Source organism: Notothenia coriiceps, unplaced genomic scaffold, assembly GCF_000735185.1.
Source record: "Notothenia coriiceps isolate Sejong01 unplaced genomic scaffold, NC01 NC01_scaffold00011003, whole genome shotgun sequence".
Lineage (NCBI taxonomy): Eukaryota > Metazoa > Chordata > Actinopteri > Perciformes > Nototheniidae > Notothenia > Notothenia coriiceps.
This window is the reverse complement of record NW_011343704.1, coordinates 125,964-149,549: the sequence shown is the minus strand read 5'-3', so window position 1 is coordinate 149,549 and position 23,586 is coordinate 125,964. Positions and strand designations below refer to the sequence as shown.

Below are 23,586 nucleotides of genomic sequence, written 5' to 3'. Positions count from 1 at the left end.
TTTTGAGATATATCTTACAATCTACATGTTCATACATTCATCAATAATAACTAATATCTTGTTGATTAGTCTTGTAGGAGCCAAAATGTGCATTTAAACTGTTTTATTATTAGTATATTAATATTTTTCTAATTATTTGGCTGCACACATTGGTTGTTTTTGATCAAATGTTTGATGAACATCATAACATGGTCGGCTATTCGGACTTCAACATGGCTTCTTTTGAACAGGTTGCAGTACCGAGGCCAGTTTGGCCTTCTAGAAACGTCATTGCTAGCAGTCCCAAAAGCCTTGTGAAGTCGAGAAGTTTAGAATAAATAGCACTGACCAGGGACGAGTTGACAAGCTTTGTCTACTGTGACTTTGGAGTTTCAGAACTTGGTTTAATGGCCGGGCAACGGTGATAACTTATCTTCAGAGGTCCTTCTTGTACCTGCGTCCTGACTCCTGTATATCAACAAAGTGACCACTAGCTAGCAAACATGCTAAGCTAGTTTTTTGCTTTAATGAGAAGAATGCTCACGTGTTTTACCTGTTTTTGCATAAAAACTTTGGTCAAGTAAGATGACTCAATTTAAACCTAGGCAAGTGGAGGAAAAAGCCTTGAGCTCACAGCCGCCATCTTGGTCCGCCTTTCTTTTTCTTTTTTTGTAAAAAGGTGTCAGCTGATTACACGTTTTTTTGTGAAAGATTATTGACAGGATAACTTTTATGTTTGAAATTATGTTAGTCCCAATTCTATGGAGCTATTTCAGGGTCATAAGTTTTGATCATTCAAAAAAATACAATTTATTTGAAAGTCCAAGTTTTCATCCTGAACTTTGAAAAATACAATGTTGTATTCAAAACAAAAAAAGTATTTGAAATAATTGTTCAGGTTGAATATTATTTTGATTCAGTTCAGCAATTATTTTTAATAAAATATTTATTTTCATATTTCACTTTTATACATATTTTGATATTTGAATACTTGTTTTTTTCAGTTTCAGATTTTTTTTTTTCAGGTTTCAATATTTTTTTCGCCTTCAGATCGTTTTTCACTTTCAGATCTTTTTTTTTCGCTTTCAGATCTTTTTTTTTCGCTTTCAGACTTTTGACCCTGATATTGCTTCGGAGGGCGGGGCTTACCAAAGAGTAGTTTGGCACTCTGAGTGACAGCCCTCCCTCTGTCATGATGCCTTCATGGATGTTAGGTAGCGCAAGAAATACAACTACACACTTTCTATACACAATACTCCCGTGATTGGTGGTAAACAAAACTGGTACCAGCATCAAAGTTCCGTTAAGCGAGCTGTTGAGCATCATAGTTGGCAACAGTCAAGGTATAAGAGCAATAAACTGTGCTAGAATCTGAAATCACGTATCCGCAATCAAGCGTTGTCCTTCCCCACTTCCACGTAGCTCCGTTAACGCAGCATAGTATTTATTGGCTTGGTTTTTGCGTTCAGAATCAGAATACCTTTATTAGTCCCACAGGGGATACATTTACATTGTTACAGCAGACAAGAGCCGAATACAGTTTAATGTTACCTAAAGCATGCATACAAAAAGTATTAAAGATTAAAAAAAGAAATTATATATATTTTTAAAGTTACACATTTTACATAATACACACCCTGTGACAGTTCTGCGGATTTAGCAGCCAGGTATATATTGCACAGTTTTTAATGGCATATATATATTGCACATACTGCAAATATTGCACATAGTTGGTATTTATCAACAAGAGGTGTTATAGTCTGTGTTGTTTTGTGCGGGGTCTACTAGGGGCTGTGCTGGTTGTATAGTCTGACCGCTGCAGGAAGGAAGGACCTGCGGTATCTCTCCGTGAGACAGCGGGGGATGGCGTCAGGTCCACCAGAACAACCTGCTGGCTCGTTGCGGATACGTAATTTCACATTCTAACACAGTTTATTTGTACTTGATTGTTGCCAACTACGATGCTCAACAGCTCGCTTAACGGAACTTTGACGCTGGTCTCAGTTTTCTAACATCCATGAAGGCAACATGACAGAGGGAGGCCTGTCACTCAGGATGCCAAACTACTCTTTGGTAAGCCCCGCCCCCCCAAGCAATATCAGGGCCAAAACTTTGAAAGCGAAAAAAAAAGATCTGAAAGCGAAAAAAAACGATCTGAAAGTGAAAAACGATCTGAAGGTGAAAAGCAATGTGAAACCTGAAAAAACAAGATTTGAAACTGAAAAAATAATTGTTTTGAATCTGAAAACGAAAAATATGTGCTGAAAAAAATAAGGATTCAAATATCAAAATATGTATAAAAGTGAAATCTGAAAATAAATATATTATTCAAAAAAATTGCTGAACTGAATCAAAAATCATATTCAACCTGAAAAATTATTTCAAATACTTTTTTTTATTTTGAATACATCATTGTATTTTTCAAAGTTCAGGATAGAAACTTGAACTTTCAAATAAATTGATCAAAACTTATGACCCTGAAATAGCTCCATACAATTCTTGTTATCAAGGAATCTAGACCAATAGAATCCAACAAAAGGGGTAGCATCTTTTTGAAAAAATTAATATGTTAAAAATAATGACTTAGTAGTCAGGTGGACTAAATTGTATTGGTAAGTGTTTGTAAGAAATCTAGAATATCATCCATAAACCCATGTTGATTTGACAGTTCACTGCCCTCTAGTGGTCATACAGTGGAACAACAAAACACTAGTTGCAATCAAGGGCATGAAATACGCATTTAAATGTGTTCATTAAGAGAATGTTCATACAGAAAGTGATACATATCTAAGTCGGATGATTATAATATGGGGAAAGAAGCATTTTATGATAAAATAAGACATCTGCATCATAATCTATTGCTGAAAGTAAAGGCACAATTAAGAGGAGAACAAATGAATGGTGGCAAGTGAAGCAATGGAAAATAGAAAAAAAGGCACTGAAACTTATAAAGACGAACACTCTTACAAGTGTATGATGGAATACAAACAATCTAAGGCTTAGGGATGATAATGAAACAGGCAAAAGGAACATATCAGAAAAAGTAGTAACTCATTAAAAGTAAAAGTAGGCCTACCATGGTTTATAATTACTCCACTATTAAGTGTCCTACATACGTTTTATACAGAGTGGCTTCAAATTGCTGCATTATTATAGAATATACAAATGTTCTGTGTTTATCACACATAAAAAGCCTATGATTTATTATTTAAATCCAAATGTGGAGCTTGAAAAACGAATTTTGGATACTTTGTTTGATCTTTTAGGCTACCAATTATAGATTACTGAAGTATAATACTGAATTATATTATATGCTTTAAAAATATACAAATAACTAGTATGTGTCAAATAAATGTAAGTAGCCTTAAAAGAGCAATATTTCCTACTGAATTGTAGTGATGTAGAAGTTTAAAGAAGTATCAACTAAAATCATCTAAAATAAAGTGCAGATATAATGAGAGTGCTGACTACCTTTAGTAATGTATTCAGCTACATCCCATCACTTACTATTCGTTTTATCATAGGTTTTTGACTAATTACACGACTTTAACTGGGCATTGAGGAGGACCATACCCAGGAGGAGGCAGTATAGCAGCGTTCAGGACGTGAACCGCCATAAACCCAGAAGAAGAGGAAGAAGAGCTGTCAGCTGCGAACCACCGACGAACCACCGACCAGCCCACAAATAAACAGCAGAGAGGAAATCAGGAAGGAGACCAAGGAGTAGAGGGACATCTCCGCCTGAACAGCAGGTACACTGTTGCTTAATAAAACGGTAATTGAGAGTGTAAATTATATAAACCAATCTAGCGTTAATCTTATTATTTCAGTAAAGTATTGAGCAACAGGTGCGCTAAGTTAGCGTTAGCTCTCCTGCTAGCACCCGCACCACTTAAAATGCAAACTGATCATGATTTACTTGACTGTTTATTGTTAAATGAGCTAACTAACAACCTGATGTTGTGGATAAAATACATATGAGCCTCAACCAAGTTAATATTTAGTTTTACGATTATCCTCTTACACTTTAACTAAGGGGTTGCTAATCTGACTAGCTTCCGACTGCTGATTTAGTTTTGCTAACATTTAAAACTGTATAAGCTGAATGTGTTACCTTTATGTAATCATTGCTTTTCTACGTTATTAGATTATGTGAGTTTACTAGTTTCGGTAAATTGGTGTAACAGTGACATGTCAATTTAGTTAGCCATAATGCTATCCATTTGACATCATCTTTGACAGGTGAAAGGTTCAGTCGTCGACTCGTCGGTGCTAAAATAGTTACAATACTGCTTGATATGTAGTTCAAAAAGCTAAATACGAAGTCACTTAACTGTTTTAAGATTTGTAAAGTGTTATGGTGTTATGTGAACTTGTTTTGATGTGTTAAATCGGTTAATGAGCCCTTTGCGTGGAGGCAGTGGAAGTGGGGAGGCTTACTAGAGCTACTGGTCACATGCTACCCTGTAATCCACAGATAAACCCTGTGTGGTCGGTTAACAGTGGGAGGATATGCTGCTAAACTAAATTATGCTGAGAACATATTCATATTTATTGTCAAATATTACATAGGCTGCTTTCTAACCACGTTTTCTGTTTATCTTTGGTTTGCATCCACAATTTTATATTACAAAGCTTCTGTATTGCCATGGTTCAGAGAACACCGATTTTAAGTGTAACAACATTCCTGCTGTGATCATGAGACCAGCATGAGGAGAAGCTGATATACTTTTTTATTTTCTCTTTTTTGTCACATGCCTGCTAAACTAACACACATCTGATAAAGGCCTCCCTCATCAGTGATCTTGACACTAATGTGCTATGTAGAGATATATGTTGAATGGAGAACCACTTAGATCCTTCATGTTTTGTTTTTCTTTCTTGAATGTGTGACTAATTATCAATATTAATGTTCTGTTTCTAGAGGTTCTGGTTGGTTTTAGGGGTGCTGAGCACTCACATCCTGCAGCAACATGGGGGAACTCTTTAGAAGTGAAGACATGACGCTGGCTCAACTCTTCCTCCAGTCAGAAGCGGCCTACTGTTGTGTCAGCGAACTGGGAGAGATCGGGATGGTGCAGTTTCGTGATGTAAGTGCACTATTATACTGTCCTCTGAATCATGACTTCTTTATTATCAACAGATTTTGCTTTTGATTGCCACTTTCTACCAACCACCTTGCAAATACTGGTACCTGTTGATACCACCTCAGTGACAATGCTGAGAAAGTGCATGCCTTCAGCATCATGTTAATCATGTGCTCACAGCTCACCCCTCATTCCACACATGAGAAAGCCCATTCCTGAGAATCCCTGAAGCTGTGTGCTAGAATATAAGATGGGCTGTGATAGAGTAGGCCCGTGTGTAAACAGTAGTATCTTTGTTTTACTAGAACTTATTGATAGACTCTAAAAAATATCCCATTGTAATGGTAGGTTTGTCAATGTATAGCTATGCATCATCTGAGCACATCCTTAAATCATTGACATTGAAGCAGCTAATGATGCTATTGTAAGTGGAGGTTCTTGTTTTTGAATTAATTCCACTTTTACACATGTTACTGATGCATCATTTGTTTTTTTCAACAAAAAGGTAATGTCGTTATAATCTATCTTCTGTTGCTTCACACTCTCATGTTCCCCTTCATTTTTATCATGCAGCTAAATCCCGATGTGAACGTTTTCCAACGGAAATTTGTTAATGAAGTACGACGATGTGAGGAGATGGATCGCAAACTGAGTAAGTGAGCTTTGGTTATATCTTGCCAGAGCTAAACATTACAAGGACTTTACAATTTAAAATCTGAAAAATACTATTCTTGCACTCATGAACCATAACAACATACTTTTATTTGATTTCATTATTTTAAAGAGCCATAACAGGCCATACAATAGGAAGCTGGGCACTTCCTTCACAGCGTAAACAACTGTACGCTGCTTTTTTACCTGTTCACTTTTCGTTTGCAGGATTTGTGGAGAAAGAAATAAAGAAGGCCAACATCCCCATACTTGACACAGGAGAGAACCCTGAAGTCCCGTTCCCAAGGGACATGATCGACATGGAGGTGCCTGCTCTCTCTCCTAAAGATTAACAGTGATCTCTATTCTTCTACTCGACCCTCTGCTGACCTCTCTGTACTGTATGTCTCACCACAGGCCACATTTGAGAAGCTTGAGAATGAGCTGAAGGAAATAAACACCAACCAAGAAGCTCTGAAGAAGAACTTCCTGGAACTGACTGAGCTCAAGCACATCCTGCGTCGCACCCAGCAGTTTTTTGATGAGGTCAGCTTCCCTTCCCTTGCCGTACAAAACGATGCTCTCAGGTCTTTTGTTTTACTAACATTGTGTTGCCTTAAAAAGAAGTGGAACTTCTGTAATACTTTTTTGCCGTGGTTATAACATCTAAGACCTTTTAACACATCGTAGGAAAATATGAACTTTTTTTTCAAATGTTTTGAAACATTATTTATTTAATATACTCACTGTGAAAATGGATAAACTGATTTTTTGTTTCCGTTTAGTCTGGCTTTGGTGTCTCACTTTTGATACACCAAAGTTGCTTACATGGTCTTTGCCCATTCACACCAGCCAGTCACATGAGTTAATGTTTCTGTAAATCCACTGCTGGAAAGAACTGTGACTTAAAAAAATCCAAAAATAAGATCTTTATTGGTTTTAAAATCTATCATAGTCTAAAAACTGCGAAGTTATGGGAAATATAATAATTATTATATTTTCTGATTGTTTCATATATATTCAAAAAATGATTTGTAATGTTTAAATATTGTATTTAATGTTTAAATATTATATTTAATTATTTACCATTTAACTCCTCATTAATGTCACCAGGTCCGGATAGCAGAAAAAAACTGTTGGTAAAATGTATATTGAATATTCTGAGTGGCAATAAAAAGCCTCATTTCTAAACAGGCAAATTCTGTAGTAACCTTTGGACAGTACTTGGCACAGACTTCATGTTTACTGTTCATTCGCTGTGCTTTTCCTGCCCTCCTTTGCCCTACATCCATTCCAGTTCACTGCATTCACAAGCAAAACTCTGTTGACTCACAATGCTAAGTCATCTTTTGCAAGTTGTTACAGACTGTAATTGAGATGAATCATTGATCTCAACAAGCTGCTGTTTAGGCATTAACTGGACAAAAGTCACTGTCCAGGCTGAAAACAAACACTGGCCCTGACTCCTCCTTCGTCCTTCTTTCCCAATCTCTACATTCATGTTAGTAAAATCCAGTTTTCCATCCGCAGTTTTCACAAGTATGTATTCAACAATTAATAAGATGTTTAAATTAGCAATATAGCCAATTCTACTTTTGAAAAAACCTTTGTTTAGTGCACATCCTTGCAAAATGACCCAAGGAATATTTGAATACAATTATTCAATTAAATACAAATAATGATGCAAAAAAAAAAAACGACATACAATATTTGTAATCATATTACAATATCAGTCAAAATAATCCAAACAAATATACAGTTTAGCCCATGTATAACGATTATTAATGTCAAATAATGAACTGACTCTCATGCAGATGGAGGATCCCAGTTTACTGGAGGAGGCATCCACCCTGCTGGACCCCAATGAGACAATCCAAAGGGCTCCTCTCAGACTGGGGTGAGTCTGGGTTTTGGTCTTCCCTCATTCAAATAGATTAAGCTTCTCTTCCATCTGTGTCTGAAACCAGAGTGTGATCTAGCCAATCCCCTCGCCCACACCAGCTCAGTCTGCCCAGACTAGTAAGAAAACACGTAAAGTGGAGGTCTACCCACAAATCCACAATCACAAATATATAGTAGGAATTACCGTCAATGTTTACAGAACATATATTTTTATATTGTGTGGAAACTCTATCTCCCTATATAGAAATATTTTCAAGTGTTTTGTTTCACTGGATAGTAGCAGAGATTGTTAATTTTACATTTGATATTCTGTTTAGGGTTCACATGAGGCCTATTTGAGCTCTTCAAACAGAAATTATGAACCAGGCTTTAAAAAATAAAACAATTATCTTTATATAAGCTATAGAAGTGCAATAATGATTCATATCAATAATAACTCCTATCATCACTGACAGCACTTTTCCATCTGTTGTAGATTTGTGGCTGGAGTCATTGGCCGGGAACGTCTTCCCACATTTGAGAGGATGCTGTGGAGAGTCTGCCGAGGAAACGTGTTCCTGAGGCAGGCAGAAATTGAAGATCCTCTGGAGGACCCGTCTACGGTAAGTGCTGTTCAACCACTAACGTCCTCTGAACCTGGTCAGATGTTAACGCCTGTTTCAGTATTTTATCACCAGAGTCCTAACTGAAAGTTTTTTCCACAGGGCGATCAGGTCCACAAGACTGTCTTCATCATCTTCTTCCAGGGAGACCAGCTTAAGATCAGAGTCAAGAAGATCTGTGAGGGGTAAGTGACCGACCAACACATTTAAGGAAGTGTTCTGGGCCAGCAGTTTCATATCTGAGCTTCTTTTTCTACATCTTCAGGTTCAGAGCAACCTTGTACCCTTGCCCAGAAACACCCCAGGAGAGGAAAGAGATGCTGGCAGGAGTGAATGCACGCATCGATGACCTGCAAATGGTAAATAAACTGAAAGGGAAAACGGTTATACAATGTTGACTCACTAAACCTATCTGAGAGACACACTTAAACTGGTTAATTCTCTTTTTGTTTTGTACTTCCGCCAAGTAAGCAAGACCTTTTTTCAGAAAAAGCGAGTGTAAGGGAACTGTGGTAAGGCATGTGACACATCTGCTTTTTACAGTTAATTTGTCTGCTTCTTGTTCAGTCTGTAAACCTGAGGTTTTTATGAGAAACTTCCTTTATTTATATTGCACGAATGTCACCCCATAGATGACATAAATGGAGTATGTCCATGCACATCAATCACGTTTGAGTGTGTGGAATACAATGTATTGTCAATTTGCAAATAGCAAGGTGTTAGTCTGCTTCCTTCCTGTTTTTTTAGTAACCAACAGTAACAGCCTGGCTATCATATGACCTCTTGTTAACATCCCGATATGTGCCGTCCTGCACGGTCAGTTTGGGCTATTATTATAGTTATTGATTTATAGCAATAAACATTAACCATTGCTGATCAGCAACTTTCTAGCTCCCCGCAATAGAATTCTCCTCCAGCAGGAATAGTCTTTCCATTTCAGTGTTGTTGTTGTTGTTGTGCCTGCAGTGATGGTTTAGTCCTCAGTGACTTGTTATGTTGCACAGGGTAAAGCCCTGGGGAATCCCTCTTTAATTAGCTTTTGCTTTCTTATGTCTTTCCTATGTGATGTTACATTTGTCAATATGGGTGTTTCACATCATGTCATACACTTAAAAATAAAACTGACACATTTGTTGTGCCCGCCTCAGCCCGGGCTGGACACGTTTAAAGGGGCTCTATTATGCTCATTTTCAGATTTCTATGTGCCTCCACTGTGACATGTCTCCATGCTTTAATGTTCAAAAAGCTCTTTATTTTTCTCATACTGCCTGTGCTGCAGCACCCCTTTTCACCCTCTGTCTGAAACCAGAGCCCAGTCTGCTCTGATTGGTTAGCTGCCGGCTCTGTTGTGATTGGTCAACCGCTTAGAGATGTCCCACCCCATAGCCTAATACTTACAATGGGTTGGAGCGCAAGCCAATAGAAGCATGAGTGTTACATAGTAATGTCATTATGTTACGGAAGTAAACTAAAGAGTCAAATGGAGGCGTTTCAGGCAGGGCGGGGAGTGTGCGGGAGAGAAACTCCCTCTGGAGGAGCTTTCCTTATTGGGATTTAAGTCTTTGCAGACTATTTACATGAACAAAAAACAATAAAACATAACACAGGAAATGGAAAACCCCCAAAAGCATTTTAACGCCCCTTTTTTAAAGGTGAATCTCCCACATGGTACTACACATGTTATTTACTCCGTCTGTGTCTGGTGCTAAGAATTTGTGGAATCAGAAATTTGCTCGAGACAATTACGTGATATTTGGTGTATTAACATATCAATTGATATTCTCTCACGGCTTTGCACACTACTGATCCTTAGCGTTTGTGGATGCAGTGTTATGTTGGTCGCTATGTAGGCATGAAGGCAGAATGACTGACTGGCACAAATATAGAAGAATGTCAAAAATGTTGCACAGCAATCAGCTTATGTGTGGGCCATTAAGCCCCTCAACAGCATGCAGGACTGCGCCTGTAGCCAGACAGCACACAGCTTAAGTATCCAGCTATTTGCTGATCATAGGACTCAGCTTTAAATGTGAGTCATACAGCAGCATACCTGGGAATATCCTATATCTCTTTCGGGAAAACCTAATGGAGCACACAGCTTGTTGCTCTTAAACGTATGACTCAATGATGAGGGATTACATGTAAACCCTGTGTACATATCAAATGCATGATTCATTGCTGCTATTTTTGGATGCCTTTTCTGATTGCAGTGGACATTATATTTTCACATTTAGACAGATTTAAAGATGATACAAGTATTTGAGTATATATTTGTGCTCTGGGTATTGAAATGAGGAGGTTTTTAATTTTAGAGAAGAACGAGCTACTCTCCCACAGATCGGCTTGTAGTTGATAGAAAAGCACAGGTTTAACTAAAATGGCACGAGTAAGTGTTTTTTGGGTATCACGATGGACATTTGTCTTGACCTTTTTTTGCTCTAGGATATTAACATTATTTACGATTTACAGATGGACAACATCAGACAAACATAAATTAAATGTCTAAAATTAGGTTTTTTTAAACAACGACTGACTTTACTGTTTGTGTCTCTATAAAGGTGCTGAACCAGACGGAGGATCACAGGCAGAGGGTCCTGCAGGCTGCAGCCAAGACGGTCAGAGTGTGGTTCATCAAGGTGAAGAAGATGAAGGCCGTCTACCACACCCTCAACCTCTGCAACATCGATGTCACTCAGAAGTGTCTGATCGCTGAGGTGTGGTGTCCCGTCTCCGACATGGACTCCATCCAGTTCGCCCTGCGCAGGGGGACGGTGAGTAACTGATTTAGTAAAATATTCACTATTTACTTGGTTTAGCCCAACTCAAACTTGATGTTTGTCAGAGTGAACAGGGTTCATGTATGGAATGTAGCAGAACCAGTTGGAAAAAACACGTGTCCAAGCTACGTCAGTGCAAACAGGATGTTCATTCCATCTTTTGTTTATACGGTACTCAGCCAGCAGTATATTCACTGTGACAGTGTGGTGTTCTTATTTATTTGCATAATCCGAAGAAGAGGAACTTACAAGTCATGTAAGACTACTCTATGCACTACTTACAAGTTCCTCAAAACAGTTAACATTTTTAAATAAACCAAAACTGTGCTGGCTTCAACAGTTTCCCCCTCATGGTGACCAGGCATCTTTGTTTGTGGAACCGTTAACAGCTGCTGTGTGCACTTCCTTATCGGCTGCCTGAGTGCAAGTGATGAGTGAGAGGGCCCAAAGGAGCTGACTTTCAGAGACAGTTAATGCTCTGGCCTTATCTACAGTCATGCATGACTAGTAGTGCTAAAATGAAAATAATCTGGGGGTGTGGAGTTGGAAAGAAAGGGCCTCTGTAGGCTGGGCTTCATTAGCCGGCCGAATTAAGAAAATAGCGTAGAATATAGAAACTTTTTTTTTTTGTACGTTGGGTGTAGCGGCAGAGACTTTGCACTGAACTGTTTGTATTCAAAGTTCTCAGCTGTCTCTATTGTACTTGTTGGGAAACATGAGGCCATAGTGTAGTTTATCAAGATCTCGCCTGTAGCAAATAATAATTTGCATCATCTTTTATTAGTTCCTTAAAATACTTTTTTATGCAGTTAGTGTAATTTGAGATAGCAGCATATTTCCTCTTGTTTAGTTTGCTTTTGTCATTCTCTGCACATGATCCCATTCTAGGAAAGACTAGAAGGCTTGTAATCTTATCTCCAGGGTGTATGTAGTTCCGGTCTATGGAAGAAAACTCAATCCTGTGCTGCATGACTTGTGTTTGTTCTGCTTTTTAGGAGAAGAGCGGCTCCACTGTGCCTTCCATCCTGAATCGAATGCAGACCAAGCAGACCCCACCCACCTTTAACAAGACAAACAAGTTCACCTCCGGCTTTCAAAACATAGTGGATGCTTATGGGATTGGCAGCTACCGTGAGATTAACCCAGGTATGCGTCACACCTTTGTCTGAACATCCCTCTGGCTTCTGTCATCATCTGGACCATCAGTGTTATCATGTATGTTTTAAAGTACAGTTTACCCCCAAATCAAAAATACACATTTTCCTCCTTGTTAATATATTGGTTTGATGAAAATATTGTTTTTTTGAGTGTTAAGTAAATCTTTTAGGGCCGGGACTTTAACGCGTTAATTAAGATTAATTAATTACACAAAAATTAACGCGTTAAAAAAATTAACGCATTTTAATCGCACTTATTTTTGCACCGCGGAACGTTTCTCACTGGATGAGTTTCAGGGGTACCGATTATACTGGAGCACCAACTAACGTTCATTACTTCAGACAACAACAAACCACAGTGAACAATAGTCAAACGTGAACGAAGAAGCTGATGAGACCGCTTTGGTTGGCCCCGTAAATGGGACATTTTGTTTTAAAAAACGGACGGATGGAAGCTTCAATAAGAGCACGGTTGTTTGCAAATTATGCAAAAAGGAATTCGCATATCANTCTCTAGCAGGGACGGAAAAGGGGGTAAAAAGGTTCTCATGAACACATTTTAGTTCCGGCTCTTTTTGGTGTGAACGCGACATTTCGGAACTATATCGGAACTAAAGTGGGAAAAGTACTCCAGTGTGAACACGGCTATTGTAACCAAATATCTCTCAGAGGGGCGTCGGGAGTGGCCCCTTATTTTCATCTAAAGTAACAGACAGAGAATCAGCACTTTTGAAACATGACTGAAAAAGAGGGGATTATGGGATGCTAAAATGATCTGTTTGGTGTTTGGAGCCAAACACTTCAGAGACATGTTTTGTATATATCTGAGACCTATAATATATTGATGAAAAAGAGTATAATAGGGGACCTTTAATGAAATATTTGGAGCTGTTTTGTCCTATTTTCCCTCGTGGACTGCATTTGAAGACACCCAGCTCCACTCCAGCATTTTTTACCTGCTTTCGACCTCATTAAACTGTACTGTATCTGAAGTTTTGCTTTCTTGTTAGCTGTCCCGTTAATGAAGGGGTAATCAGTGGTGAGTTGCCCTTTAGGACTGAATACCAGACACACATTTTAACAAATAAAAATAAATCACACCCCCATATGGGTCAGCAGAGAGCGGTTCCCATGTCTAGCTATACAACATCAGCCATTTCTTTCCAATATTTCACACTTTCCTCCCATCTCTTACCTCCCCCCTGCCGTCTCTCTTCTCCTCCCCCCTCGCGGCTTCCCCCCTCATTCCCCTATGGTTGCTCCTTAGCAAAAGAAGCCGTCTGTGCAGCGGTAATGGCAGAGAGTCAGTATAATGACAGAGACAGTTTTATAATGGCACAGACAGTGTATAATGATGGGGAAAGTGTGTGTTACCACTATAGCTAACGAGGGTTTGCTGGGGCATTAACTATGCATGAACCTCACACCCTGAACTCACACATAACATACACACACACTGAACCACACTCATGTAGGCACACACACACATACAGGCGCACACACACATAAGCGATTTCAAAGATCACGGAACGGTGAAATTGTCAGCAGAGCCACCACAGGTGCTGTGTTAGACATGAATTAATCATGAAAGAGACCTGTGATGTTTTACTACACTCGCTGCTATTTTGATTGACAGCATTGCTTAGAGAGAATTTATGCGGCACAAAGTCTGAGAAGTGTGTCGGGGTCAACTAGAGTTCAGGCAGCGAGCAGACAAATCCCCGGTGCTGAATTTACAGTGGCAGAAGCACAGCATCCCCCTAGTTTCCTGTTCGGGAGGCTTACTCGAACAATGACACGGGCTGGTAACTTTAAATTCATTGGAAGTGCTTAGAAAGACATTTTGAAGTATTATTTCAAGACATTCTATTGCACTTCGCTTTGTTTAAGGCAGATGTCATTGAAAACGCAGCAGCAGCAGTACAGTCACAGACAGAGCATCAGCTTAGATATGGCCTCAAAAGCTCACAATCACAGGCAGAACAAGTAAAATTTAAATAAAGAAATTGGGTCAACAATAACAACAAGGACACAAGAGCCACGTCCAAGAGGAAACAAGTTAGCAGGAAAAAGTTTATAAATAGGCAGTGGCAATCAAGTAACAGAAAGAATGGCACATTTTGTCAGGAAGGCAGTATAGGAAATATGTCAGAGCACTGCTGCAGGACAGGTAAACTATGGAAGATAATGAGCAGGTGTGCAGGTAATGTGGTATCATGGGAAAATAATGACCAGCAGGAAATAAAACTTTAGAAAATAACAATTTATTGACCTTAATAAGACAACTCCCTGTATTTTTACTTCTGGATTAACATAACAACATTTACTTATATTAAGATGCAAGCTGCCTTCTTGGGATACGATTGGCTTACCCTGATTTAGGGCACAGAGGACAGCTTTTAGAAAAACTAGGGGAAGTTATCAAAGAGTGGTTAAATTGCATACGGCTGTTACCTCATTGGTTGCAGTTTAAAAGAGCATCGACAACCAAGGTCAAAATTGAAAGAATGAAAACGTTCACAATATGAATTTAAGCTTGGAACAAAGACCTATGAAATGTACGGACCTCTTGCGCACGAAATAAGTACAAAAAGTATTTTTTTACAATCATTTTGCAAAACAACAATGGGGGTTTTGCAATGTGTGACTATTTCTTGACCAGTTGCAGTGATTTGCTGGAGTCCACTGTTTGCACGGCAACCTCATTTATTTTTGTTAAACTATCCTGGTGCTGGGGGAAGCTTCATATTTACTGTGCATCTACATTCTTATCTAATGCTTGTTAAGAAGGCAAATTAATTTGTAATCCCACCATTTACTTTGGGTAGTACTTTTTAATATTCCTAATTATGGATACCTTAGATGGTACTGTAGCTGACTATCATGCTCCAGACGCTTGTCCATACCGCTGCTCTGATTCCTGATGCTATGGAGATGTTGTTCACCTTACAGTATACACACTGGGAAAGATGATAGCAGATAGGTGATGTGTGAAAACAGCTGAAAGAAATATCTTGTTTGAATCCTTAAAGAGCAGAAAATGTAATAAGCAATGAAGTTATACAGCAGTGTGAGTTTTAAACATTATGACTATCATAATTAAGGTAGGCATAAATGAGTTGGGGGAAAAAAAAGATTCTCACATTACTGGCACGGTGCGAATAATTAGAGATAATGATCACAGCAATTTATCCTTTATTTCATATTTTTTATGAGTGTTAAGGCAGCTAGTTACTCAATCAGTCAAAGGAGTTTTGGAAATCTGTGATGTTCGGGATAATTACATTCTGCACTCATCTCTGCAATACACAATTCTTGCCTAAAAGTTTTCTCAGAAAAGCCTTGACAAATCCTTATCTTTCTCAGCCAAGCACTGGAATAATGAAATCAAAAGCTCCTCTGTGTAAAACTACCTGCCTCAGAGACATCAGAGACTGCAGCAGGCGTCACTGCTGCTTAGCGATGAATATCTGGATATATTGTGCGATAGCACGCTGTGTCAAGGTGGAGTTTTCATATTTAAATTGAATCCTCGTAACCCTCTATGGCAGGGGTGGCCAACCAGTCAGAGGTTAAGAACCACATTTCTTCTATGTTGCTACAAAGAGCCACATCAAACACACAGTCACTGATAGCGCTTGTTTCAGTTTTTTGTTTTGACAAGATTTCAACGACGTCACTGATGCATTTTTGTGGCATTGGGATATATATGTTTTAAATCCTCTGGGCCCAGGAGTTCCAAACTTTTAATCTCAATCAGATCCGATCCGATTTTGAAATCCCATTTTTTGTAATCCAGGATCAGACAAATCGGCCAGATTTTGTCCCTGGAGTTCAAAGCAATTCAGGATAGGATCAGCCTGATCCAGATTACGATTTTTCAAGATGACTAGATCCTGAAAATTAGTGCTTTAATCCTACGGATCGCCATCTAGTGGACATGAAAAATAATACAAGGAAGACAAGAGACCACATTGCAGAGACATCTGTAATGTTTAATTATATTTTTTTATTTGAAAGGTGATGACAGATGATGGACTTTTTTNGAAAGTGTCAGGAAAAAAGATTCTCTCACTTTTTGTCCTGACCCATTTATATCACAAAGTGGCCAAAATCTGATTGGCTCATTTTCAGACAGGTTTTTATATAAATGGGTCAGGACAAAAAGTGAGAGAATCTTTTTTCCTGACACTTTCAGAATCTCTTAGCGCAGAGGGGACACATGTTGATGTATAAAAGATTATGAGAAAGTGGATTTTGCATAATAGGTGACCTTTAATGTAGAGATGCAGCTCTTCTAATTTTAGAAATCACTTATCCATGATTGATTTTTCTCTGGCAGATGTTCAGCATGGTGTTTGCAGGGCGCTACATCATCCTGCTGATGGGAATCTTCTCCATCTACACTGGGATCATTTACAACGACTGCTTCTCGAAGTCCCTCAACGTGTTCGGCTCAGGCTGGAGCGTCAGGCCCATGTTCGACGCTAAGCGAGGGGGCAACTGGTCGTAAGTGTCATCATCAAACGCAGACTGGAGCGTAGCCCAGTCGCTGTTGGAGTCATACAGTGTTTAAAATCATAAAACTGATGTGTGTTCTCCTCCCGATCAGGTTTGAAACACTGGAAGGCAATAAAGTTTTGCAGTTAGACCCGATAGTAGATGGAGTGTTCAAAGGGCCGTACCCTCTTGGCATTGATCCGGTGAATACTTTTTACAAACTATTTTAGTTGCCAATGTCTTTTATATATATCCTTTCAAATACATCTTCAATGAACGGCTAGTTGCTGAATCAAACAATACATGGATTTCCATAAAGTGCTTATAATTAAAGATGTGTGAATGGAGAAAGCCAACAATAAAAACATATTGAAAATCCAATGTTGAACAGTTTTTAAAAAAAAAAATTCTCTCAGATATGGAACATTGCCACGAACAAGCTGACCTTCCTGAACTCGTTTAAGATGAAGATGTCTGTGATCCTGGGAGTCGTCCACATGCTGTTCGGAATCTCACTCAGTCTTTTCAACCACCTGTGAGCTTTCCATCCACTGCTTTCATTTCTTGTTTTATTTATTGCTCGTTGTCATTTTGCACACATTGTGATTATCTGTGTCTCTCTGCAGGTATTTCAAGAAGCCGCTGAATATCTACCTGGGATTCATCCCGGAGATCGTCTTCATGGCCAGTCTGTTCGGCTATCTAGTCATTATGATCTTCTATAAATGGGTCTTGTACGATGCCAGCACCTCCAAAGACGCTCCCAGTCTCCTCATCGCCTTTATTAACATGTTCCTGTTCAACTACAACGACCCCAGTAACCAGCCCCTCTACAGAGGACAGGTCAGACACATGACAGACATGCATCCTTTTGTCCTATAATCAACTACAGTAAGCTTAATGTCCTTTTTATATTTCTATCTTCTTCATTTAGATGGCTATCCAATCCCTCCTGGTGGTGATCGCATTGGCTTGTGTTCCCTGTATGTTAATAATAAAAACTCTCGTTCTGCGGAGACAGTATTTGTGGCGGAAGAACCTGGTAAGATAAATCAAATGTCAATTTAAATAATACCTTGTACATTTATAATATATTATAATATATATATACTTTATTTATCCCAAGTTGAGAATTGGTTTTGTGACATTTTGATAGTCAATCTACAAGAATTACAACATTTCTTAAAAATATAATAAAATACAAGTAAAGTGCAAAATAAACATTTAAAATGTAAAATTAAAAATACATTATTGTAAGAGCCATTTATTTTATGGTGATTAATTATGGTTTGGTCAGCCAATTAAATATTCTTTTAAGTTAACTCAAATGAACTGAATAACTATGAATTATATATTTATACCGTTTTTGTAACGTTTTGTTTAGCTTATGAACTGCTCTAGTTTTATGTTTTGTTATCATTTAGTAAGAAAGAAAGTAGAATGTACGCATTCACATTCTCAGTAAAAAATACATATATTCAGAGGAGTATCTAAGCACTCTAAAATATACAGAATAAATTAGAATACTCCAATATATTAAACATAGAAACATAGTACACTATAAACATTAAAAAATATATTGTTCAGTAGCTTGAAAAATATATCCTGTGATGTATGGCAAGTAGGCTGCAATATGAATGTATGTATAATCCCTTTTTACATTTTTTAAATTTTACCTGTCTTTCAATTCAGGGTACACAGAATTTTGGAGGCATCCGGGTGGGCAACGGGCCCACTGAGGATGAGGCTGAAATCATCCAGCATGACCAGCTCTCGCAGCACTCGGAGGAGGAGCCTGAGGTAAAAAGAGGCGTGTCCTCTTCAGCAACACTGTCCTCTACACTGGCTGCGTTTCCTCCCTCTTGCTCACTAAGCAGGAGAAACAGCAGGCCGGTGGGGGTGGGGGTGCCACAGGTTATAGGATCCACTCACATCTTTGAATAATTTAGATATCCAGCCACAGTTTGGAAACAGAACCCGATACCCCATCTTTCCACTTCCACTGTGGCAAGAAAACACATGAATTATGGATGAAGGTCCGCTTTAATGAACTGGTTTAACAAACTCCAGACTGCCACCTTCAGATCATCGCAAATAAGATACAAAGATTCAAGAAAAAAGGTACTTTGTCGTACTGTATTTCTTATTACAGCCACTTTAGTGTGTGGTGGATGGTAGATTGTATACCTTCACTTGTCAAAAACAGACCAGGGGGGGAATTGTTGTACATCCTGAAGAGATTTAACTCAACCAGGAAACAGTTAATTTATGAGTTGTTTTAAATAGACTTTCTTAAGAAAAACAACAGGATACATCCCCCCATGTATCCCTCAAATGTTCTGTCTGCACATGTGAGCAGATTGTTCATCCTGTAATATTCTCCCTCCTTCCTTTTTACGTGTGTTACTCATTCTCTCATCACTCTTCTTCTTTTTTTGTACTGATGTCTGTCGATCTGTGTGTGTGCTGTCAATAACAAAGCGTTGCCTTTTGTCACCTGCTGTCAAGGCCTGCCAGGAGGAAGAGGTAGGGATAGGAGCTCACACTGCACCCCCCCCCCCTCACTCTGCAAACTATCCCCTCCCTGTCAAAGTGCATGTCTAGCAGTTCTGTCTCTTTTATCCCTTCGCTTTGTAGTCTGCTGTCAACCACTGCCTGCTGCTCTTAGCTGTGATGTGTGGGTGTGTGTGGGTGTTAGGTCCATGTGTTCCAATAGTCTCTTGTTGAACATGGGCTGCAGGGATTCCTCAAGCGGTCGGAGCCATTAGGCCCGTGTTTGCTTACAGTTCCGGTGATGTGCATGAGGGATCAGCGGGGCAGCTGATATTATTGGGTTCACAGGGTCCTGAGACGCTTCTAATTTAAGGGGGTCTGCTGTAACAAATGTCTTTGCTATCAATTACCTGAATGATTCTATAAACACAATGAACTGGACTCCTATTTGGACCCGAGGAGCTGACGTAGAGACGATGTTTTCTAGATGTTCACGCTTCAGTTAGATGTTGCATCTCTTTCACAGTTTAACTTTGGGGATGTGGCTGTGCATCAGGCCATCCACACCATAGAGTACTGCCTGGGCTGCATATCCAACACCGCCTCCTATCTGAGGCTCTGGGCCCTCAGTCTGGCTCATGCACGTAAGTCTCACTCTTCCTCCATTTTAATACGATACTATACACACACACTGACTAACAGAGGTGTTTGTCAAATGCTTGCACCTTCGTCACAGTACTGAAGTCTGTGTGCTCTCTCCGTCCTGTGCACAGAGCTGGCCGAGGTGCTGTGGACCATGGTGATGCACATCGGCCTCTCCAGCAGAAGCATCGGAGGGGGCTTCATCCTGGCCGCCGTCTTTTTCTTCTTTGCTGTTCTCACAGTTGCCATTCTTCTCATCATGGAGGGCTTGTCCGCCTTCTTGCACGCACTGCGACTGCACTGGTAGGTTCTTGTGTTTGTTTCTGTTAATTTATTTGTATTTATTTGCCAGAAAAACACTCTGTTCTGACAGTCTAGTGTACAACTTTTAGCATCTTTTCCTAACCAGAGTTTGAAATCCAATGAGCATTAATCCAGTCCCTTTGCACTGGGACAAACTTTTTTAAATAACTGTAAGGCCCTGCAGACCAATAGTGCTATCTGCAGGTGGAGACAAACAAGATGCAAGGCCACTGCTTTGCTTATTTGGTAAGTAAGTGATAAAACACAATAACTGACGGTTAAGCATATTAGGATCCAGGACCAGCTTCCTCTTCTCTGCATTACAACGGCAAAATGAGGGTCACAGTTAGCAATAAAAGTTAAAAAGGTCCTGATTGTAAAAATGTTGTCAGAGTTTATATTGACTTTTATTATGAGACCTATCAAACTGACTTCCAGCATCACTAACAGTAGATTCAGAGTATCCATACAACGGGTTACCCTGACATAGGTGAACATTCACAACAACATTTAAAAATAAGAAATGTAACCATAATGTAACAGGTCAGGTGTGCAAGTAGAACATTTCAGTTTCTCCCCGCCCTCTCTCTCCCCTGGCCTGTGGCCTGGAACATGTCTGGCTCCAGTCACTGTTATGCTTTCCATTTTCTGCTGTGTGTGAGGCGGGCAGAGCCGTCTGTAAGTCCTCACTATGGCTCCTAGGAGACTTTGTTGTACCCTCATTAATGTCTTTGTCAGGCTTTGCTGAATGTCATCCTGGTTTTTTATTATCCGCTGGCACATTTACAGAGCATGTGTGTGTTGCAGACCCTCTTCTCTATAATTATCTTTAAACAGTATGACTGGGTGACTCAGCTGTCACTGAATGGCCTTTAGAGACAATACAGGGCAGTTTGGAATGCAGAGAAGCCAAAGAAGAGGTGGAGAAAAATGTAGTCGGACACTACTTTGTAGATGCCTTCAAGTCTAAGGTAGCCTTTTGGAATACAATTTCTACTTTGGTGGGCAAATAGCACACATGTTGATTATTTGCTTGCATGATAAAGTCCTGGCAGTTTATATTACAGCTGCATTTTTAAAAGTTCTATTGAAGTCCAAGGAAATATGACATTTTTTCACTTAAAACCTATAGATATTCAGTTTAGTATGATAAAAAGCAGGACGTTTTTACATTTTAAGAGGCAGATTATTTTCTTCCGATCGAGTCTACTCGTAGCAGCTTTTGGACTCTCCCTTCCCCACCGACTATGGAATGGCAGGTATTGATGGCTCCTCAGTTAAAAGGTCATGCGGCCATTACTTGGCGTCGGCCGCTTCAAAAATAGAACCTGATCATTTTCCAGAAGGGAAGAGGCTCATGTGTCAGGGCCCGGCACGAGGCCCATAAGTATATGTAGACATGAATGTGTTCAGGTGGGAGCTCAGTGTGGAGTGAAGAAGGAGGGGTGGGGGGGGGACACACACCATCTACACACCTGTCTGCCTGTGTGAAAGGCTTCCCGGTTATTGTTCCTGTTTTTGATGGACGCTTTGTTTATTCTACAGGGTGGAGTTCCAAAACAAGTTTTACTCCGGCCAGGGCTTCAAGTTCCTGCCCTTCACCTTCGAAAGCATCCTGGAAGGGAATGCTGAGGACTGAGATCTTCTATTGATGTCACTCATCTCTTGAGAATCTGTGTGGTGTTGAATAGTGATTGTCTCTTTGTGTGTGTGATGCAGTTTCCATGAGTGACACTCCAAAAGCTCTTTCAGACTGTTTGTTTTAAGCTACTGATCACTTCTTAGAATCGGGAACATCTACTCAGAAGTGTACTATTCATTACATCCATTCCTCAGAATAATTGCATCTGTTGTGTGTCTTGTCCTATAGTGAAGTCATTTTTGTTGTACCTGTATTTAGTTTAATATTATTTATGCAAATAAGAAATGTATAAAACCTGCATCTTCCCATATGTTCGGTGTGTTTTGCAAATGTCTTGACTGATGTTTATTCAGAGTAAAGTGACAGAAGTGTTTATTTGTCTCTCATCTCCACATGTTGTGTTAAGGCATTGTTCTGCACAGAGCATCTCACCGGTTTAATTTCTAAAACACACACACACACTTTGCACAGAAGACGCCTCTATCAGGCTGACCTCACACAGAGCTTTAAAGGGAAACATTTTGACTTGCTTCAGGATGTCAGTCAGTGCTTTGAAAGAGACTGTAATCCTGCGTTTTCAGCTAACATTTCCATAAATGCCCTTTGTGTTCAGTGAGCTGTTCTCCATTGATCTACACAAGCATAATAAAGGGGAATCTATAGGTGAATGTGTGTTGGTCCTGCTCATTTTGGTTCCTCGCATCTGATTTCATTTGTATATTAAAGTTTAAATAATCATTGTCACACTCAAAAGGGAGTAAGAAGCAGCGGATTCACTGAGACCGTTCCTCAGAAAATATTTAGCACCGCAATAATTGTGCATCTCTGTGTCAATAAAGCGGAAAGAGCTGGATCAAGTTTGTTTTTATTGGTTCTCTTCCTTTACTTAAACAGCAGCAGAGGTGGAAGATACATTCAAAGCCTTTACTTAAGTAAAATTAGTAATGCACTAAACATTTGACGTACTTTAAGTGAAAGTACTAATTGGGCATAAAATTGATTTCAATGATTTGTTATTTCTAAAATAGTTCTGAAACTTTTGTTTTGTTTAACATTTAAATCAACCCTCACTTCAAAATGTTCTAATTGTTTGTAGTTTGAAATGAGTATTACACTAATAACTAAAATCATTATTAGTAATTCAACTTGGTTTTAGGATTTGAAAGAAATCTTAGATACAGCACTAGCAAATCTTTTCTTTTAGAACATGTGACTTTTACTTAAGGACTGACATTCTGTAAGCAGTTGTGCACATACTGTAACCCAGTATCAAAATGTATAGACTATGATTGTATGTAAAACATGAATATTAAAAACAGGTCTAAAATAAAAGTAGTGGATTAAAAAGGACAATATTTCCCTATAAAATGTCAAAGAAGTAACAGGTACTTTAATATTGTGCTCAAGTCCAGCAAAATACTGTAGCTGCAGATGAAACTAAAACAACTGCCTGTTATCTGCATGCTGGCTTCACGGACCGTAGGATTTCAATGTGTCCCCACTCCTCTTGGTGGTGCTATTGAATAGGTTGTGTAGTTGCAGTGGCCCATGAGAAATGAGTATGTTGTGTTTTGCCCGCTGCATGTTAGGACTTGTAATAAAAGCACTTACAGTTGTCTGTGTCAGATAAATATATCTTAATTACCCGCTGAACTTTGTGCTGGAACAGAAAGGGAAAGATCCAGAAGGGCAGTGTAAGTAGCATAAAGTAAGTATTTTGTGCATAAAGGGCCTTTTTTTATCATATTGTAATGAACAGATTCACTCAGTGTAGACGTCCAGTTATATGCAATTATGTTACTTATAATAAGTACAAACAGAAATATCCAATTCAAAGAGTTTGTTTGACTC

The 23,586-nt window shown here is 39.1% G+C and overlaps 1 protein-coding gene across 1 annotated transcript; it reads left to right on the top strand.

Moving 5' to 3' along the window:
- Nucleotides 1-3,618: 3,618 nt before the first annotated feature.
- On the top strand, nucleotides 3,619-21,860 carry LOC104946399 (V-type proton ATPase 116 kDa subunit a isoform 1). Its single transcript, XM_010772231.1, has 21 exons — nucleotides 3,619-3,731; nucleotides 4,904-5,069; nucleotides 5,640-5,718; nucleotides 5,946-6,043; nucleotides 6,135-6,263; nucleotides 7,532-7,614; nucleotides 8,095-8,221; nucleotides 8,324-8,406; nucleotides 8,487-8,580; nucleotides 10,780-10,992; nucleotides 11,994-12,161; nucleotides 16,498-16,664; nucleotides 16,768-16,858; nucleotides 17,072-17,190; nucleotides 17,282-17,498; nucleotides 17,590-17,697; nucleotides 18,348-18,455; nucleotides 19,137-19,181; nucleotides 19,675-19,792; nucleotides 19,922-20,093; nucleotides 21,639-21,860. The coding sequence occupies exons 2-21, from the start codon at nucleotides 4,953-4,955 to the stop codon at nucleotides 21,730-21,732; spliced, it is 2,430 nt and encodes an 809-aa protein (XP_010770533.1). The 5' UTR covers nucleotides 3,619-3,731; nucleotides 4,904-4,952; the 3' UTR covers nucleotides 21,733-21,860.
- The last annotated feature ends 1,726 nt before the right edge of the window (nucleotides 21,861-23,586 follow it).

Coding starts and splice junctions, on each gene's coding strand:
- LOC104946399 (XM_010772231.1), top strand. CDS start 4,953: ATGGGGGAACTCTTTAGAAGTGAAGACATGACGCTGGCTCAACTCTTC. Junction 18,456..19,136: donor ACTCGGAGGAGGAGCCTGAG/GTAAAAAGAGGC, acceptor TCAATAACAAAG/CGTTGCCTTTTGTCACCTGC. Junction 19,182..19,674: donor AGGCCTGCCAGGAGGAAGAG/GTAGGGATAGGA, acceptor TCTCTTTCACAG/TTTAACTTTGGGGATGTGGC.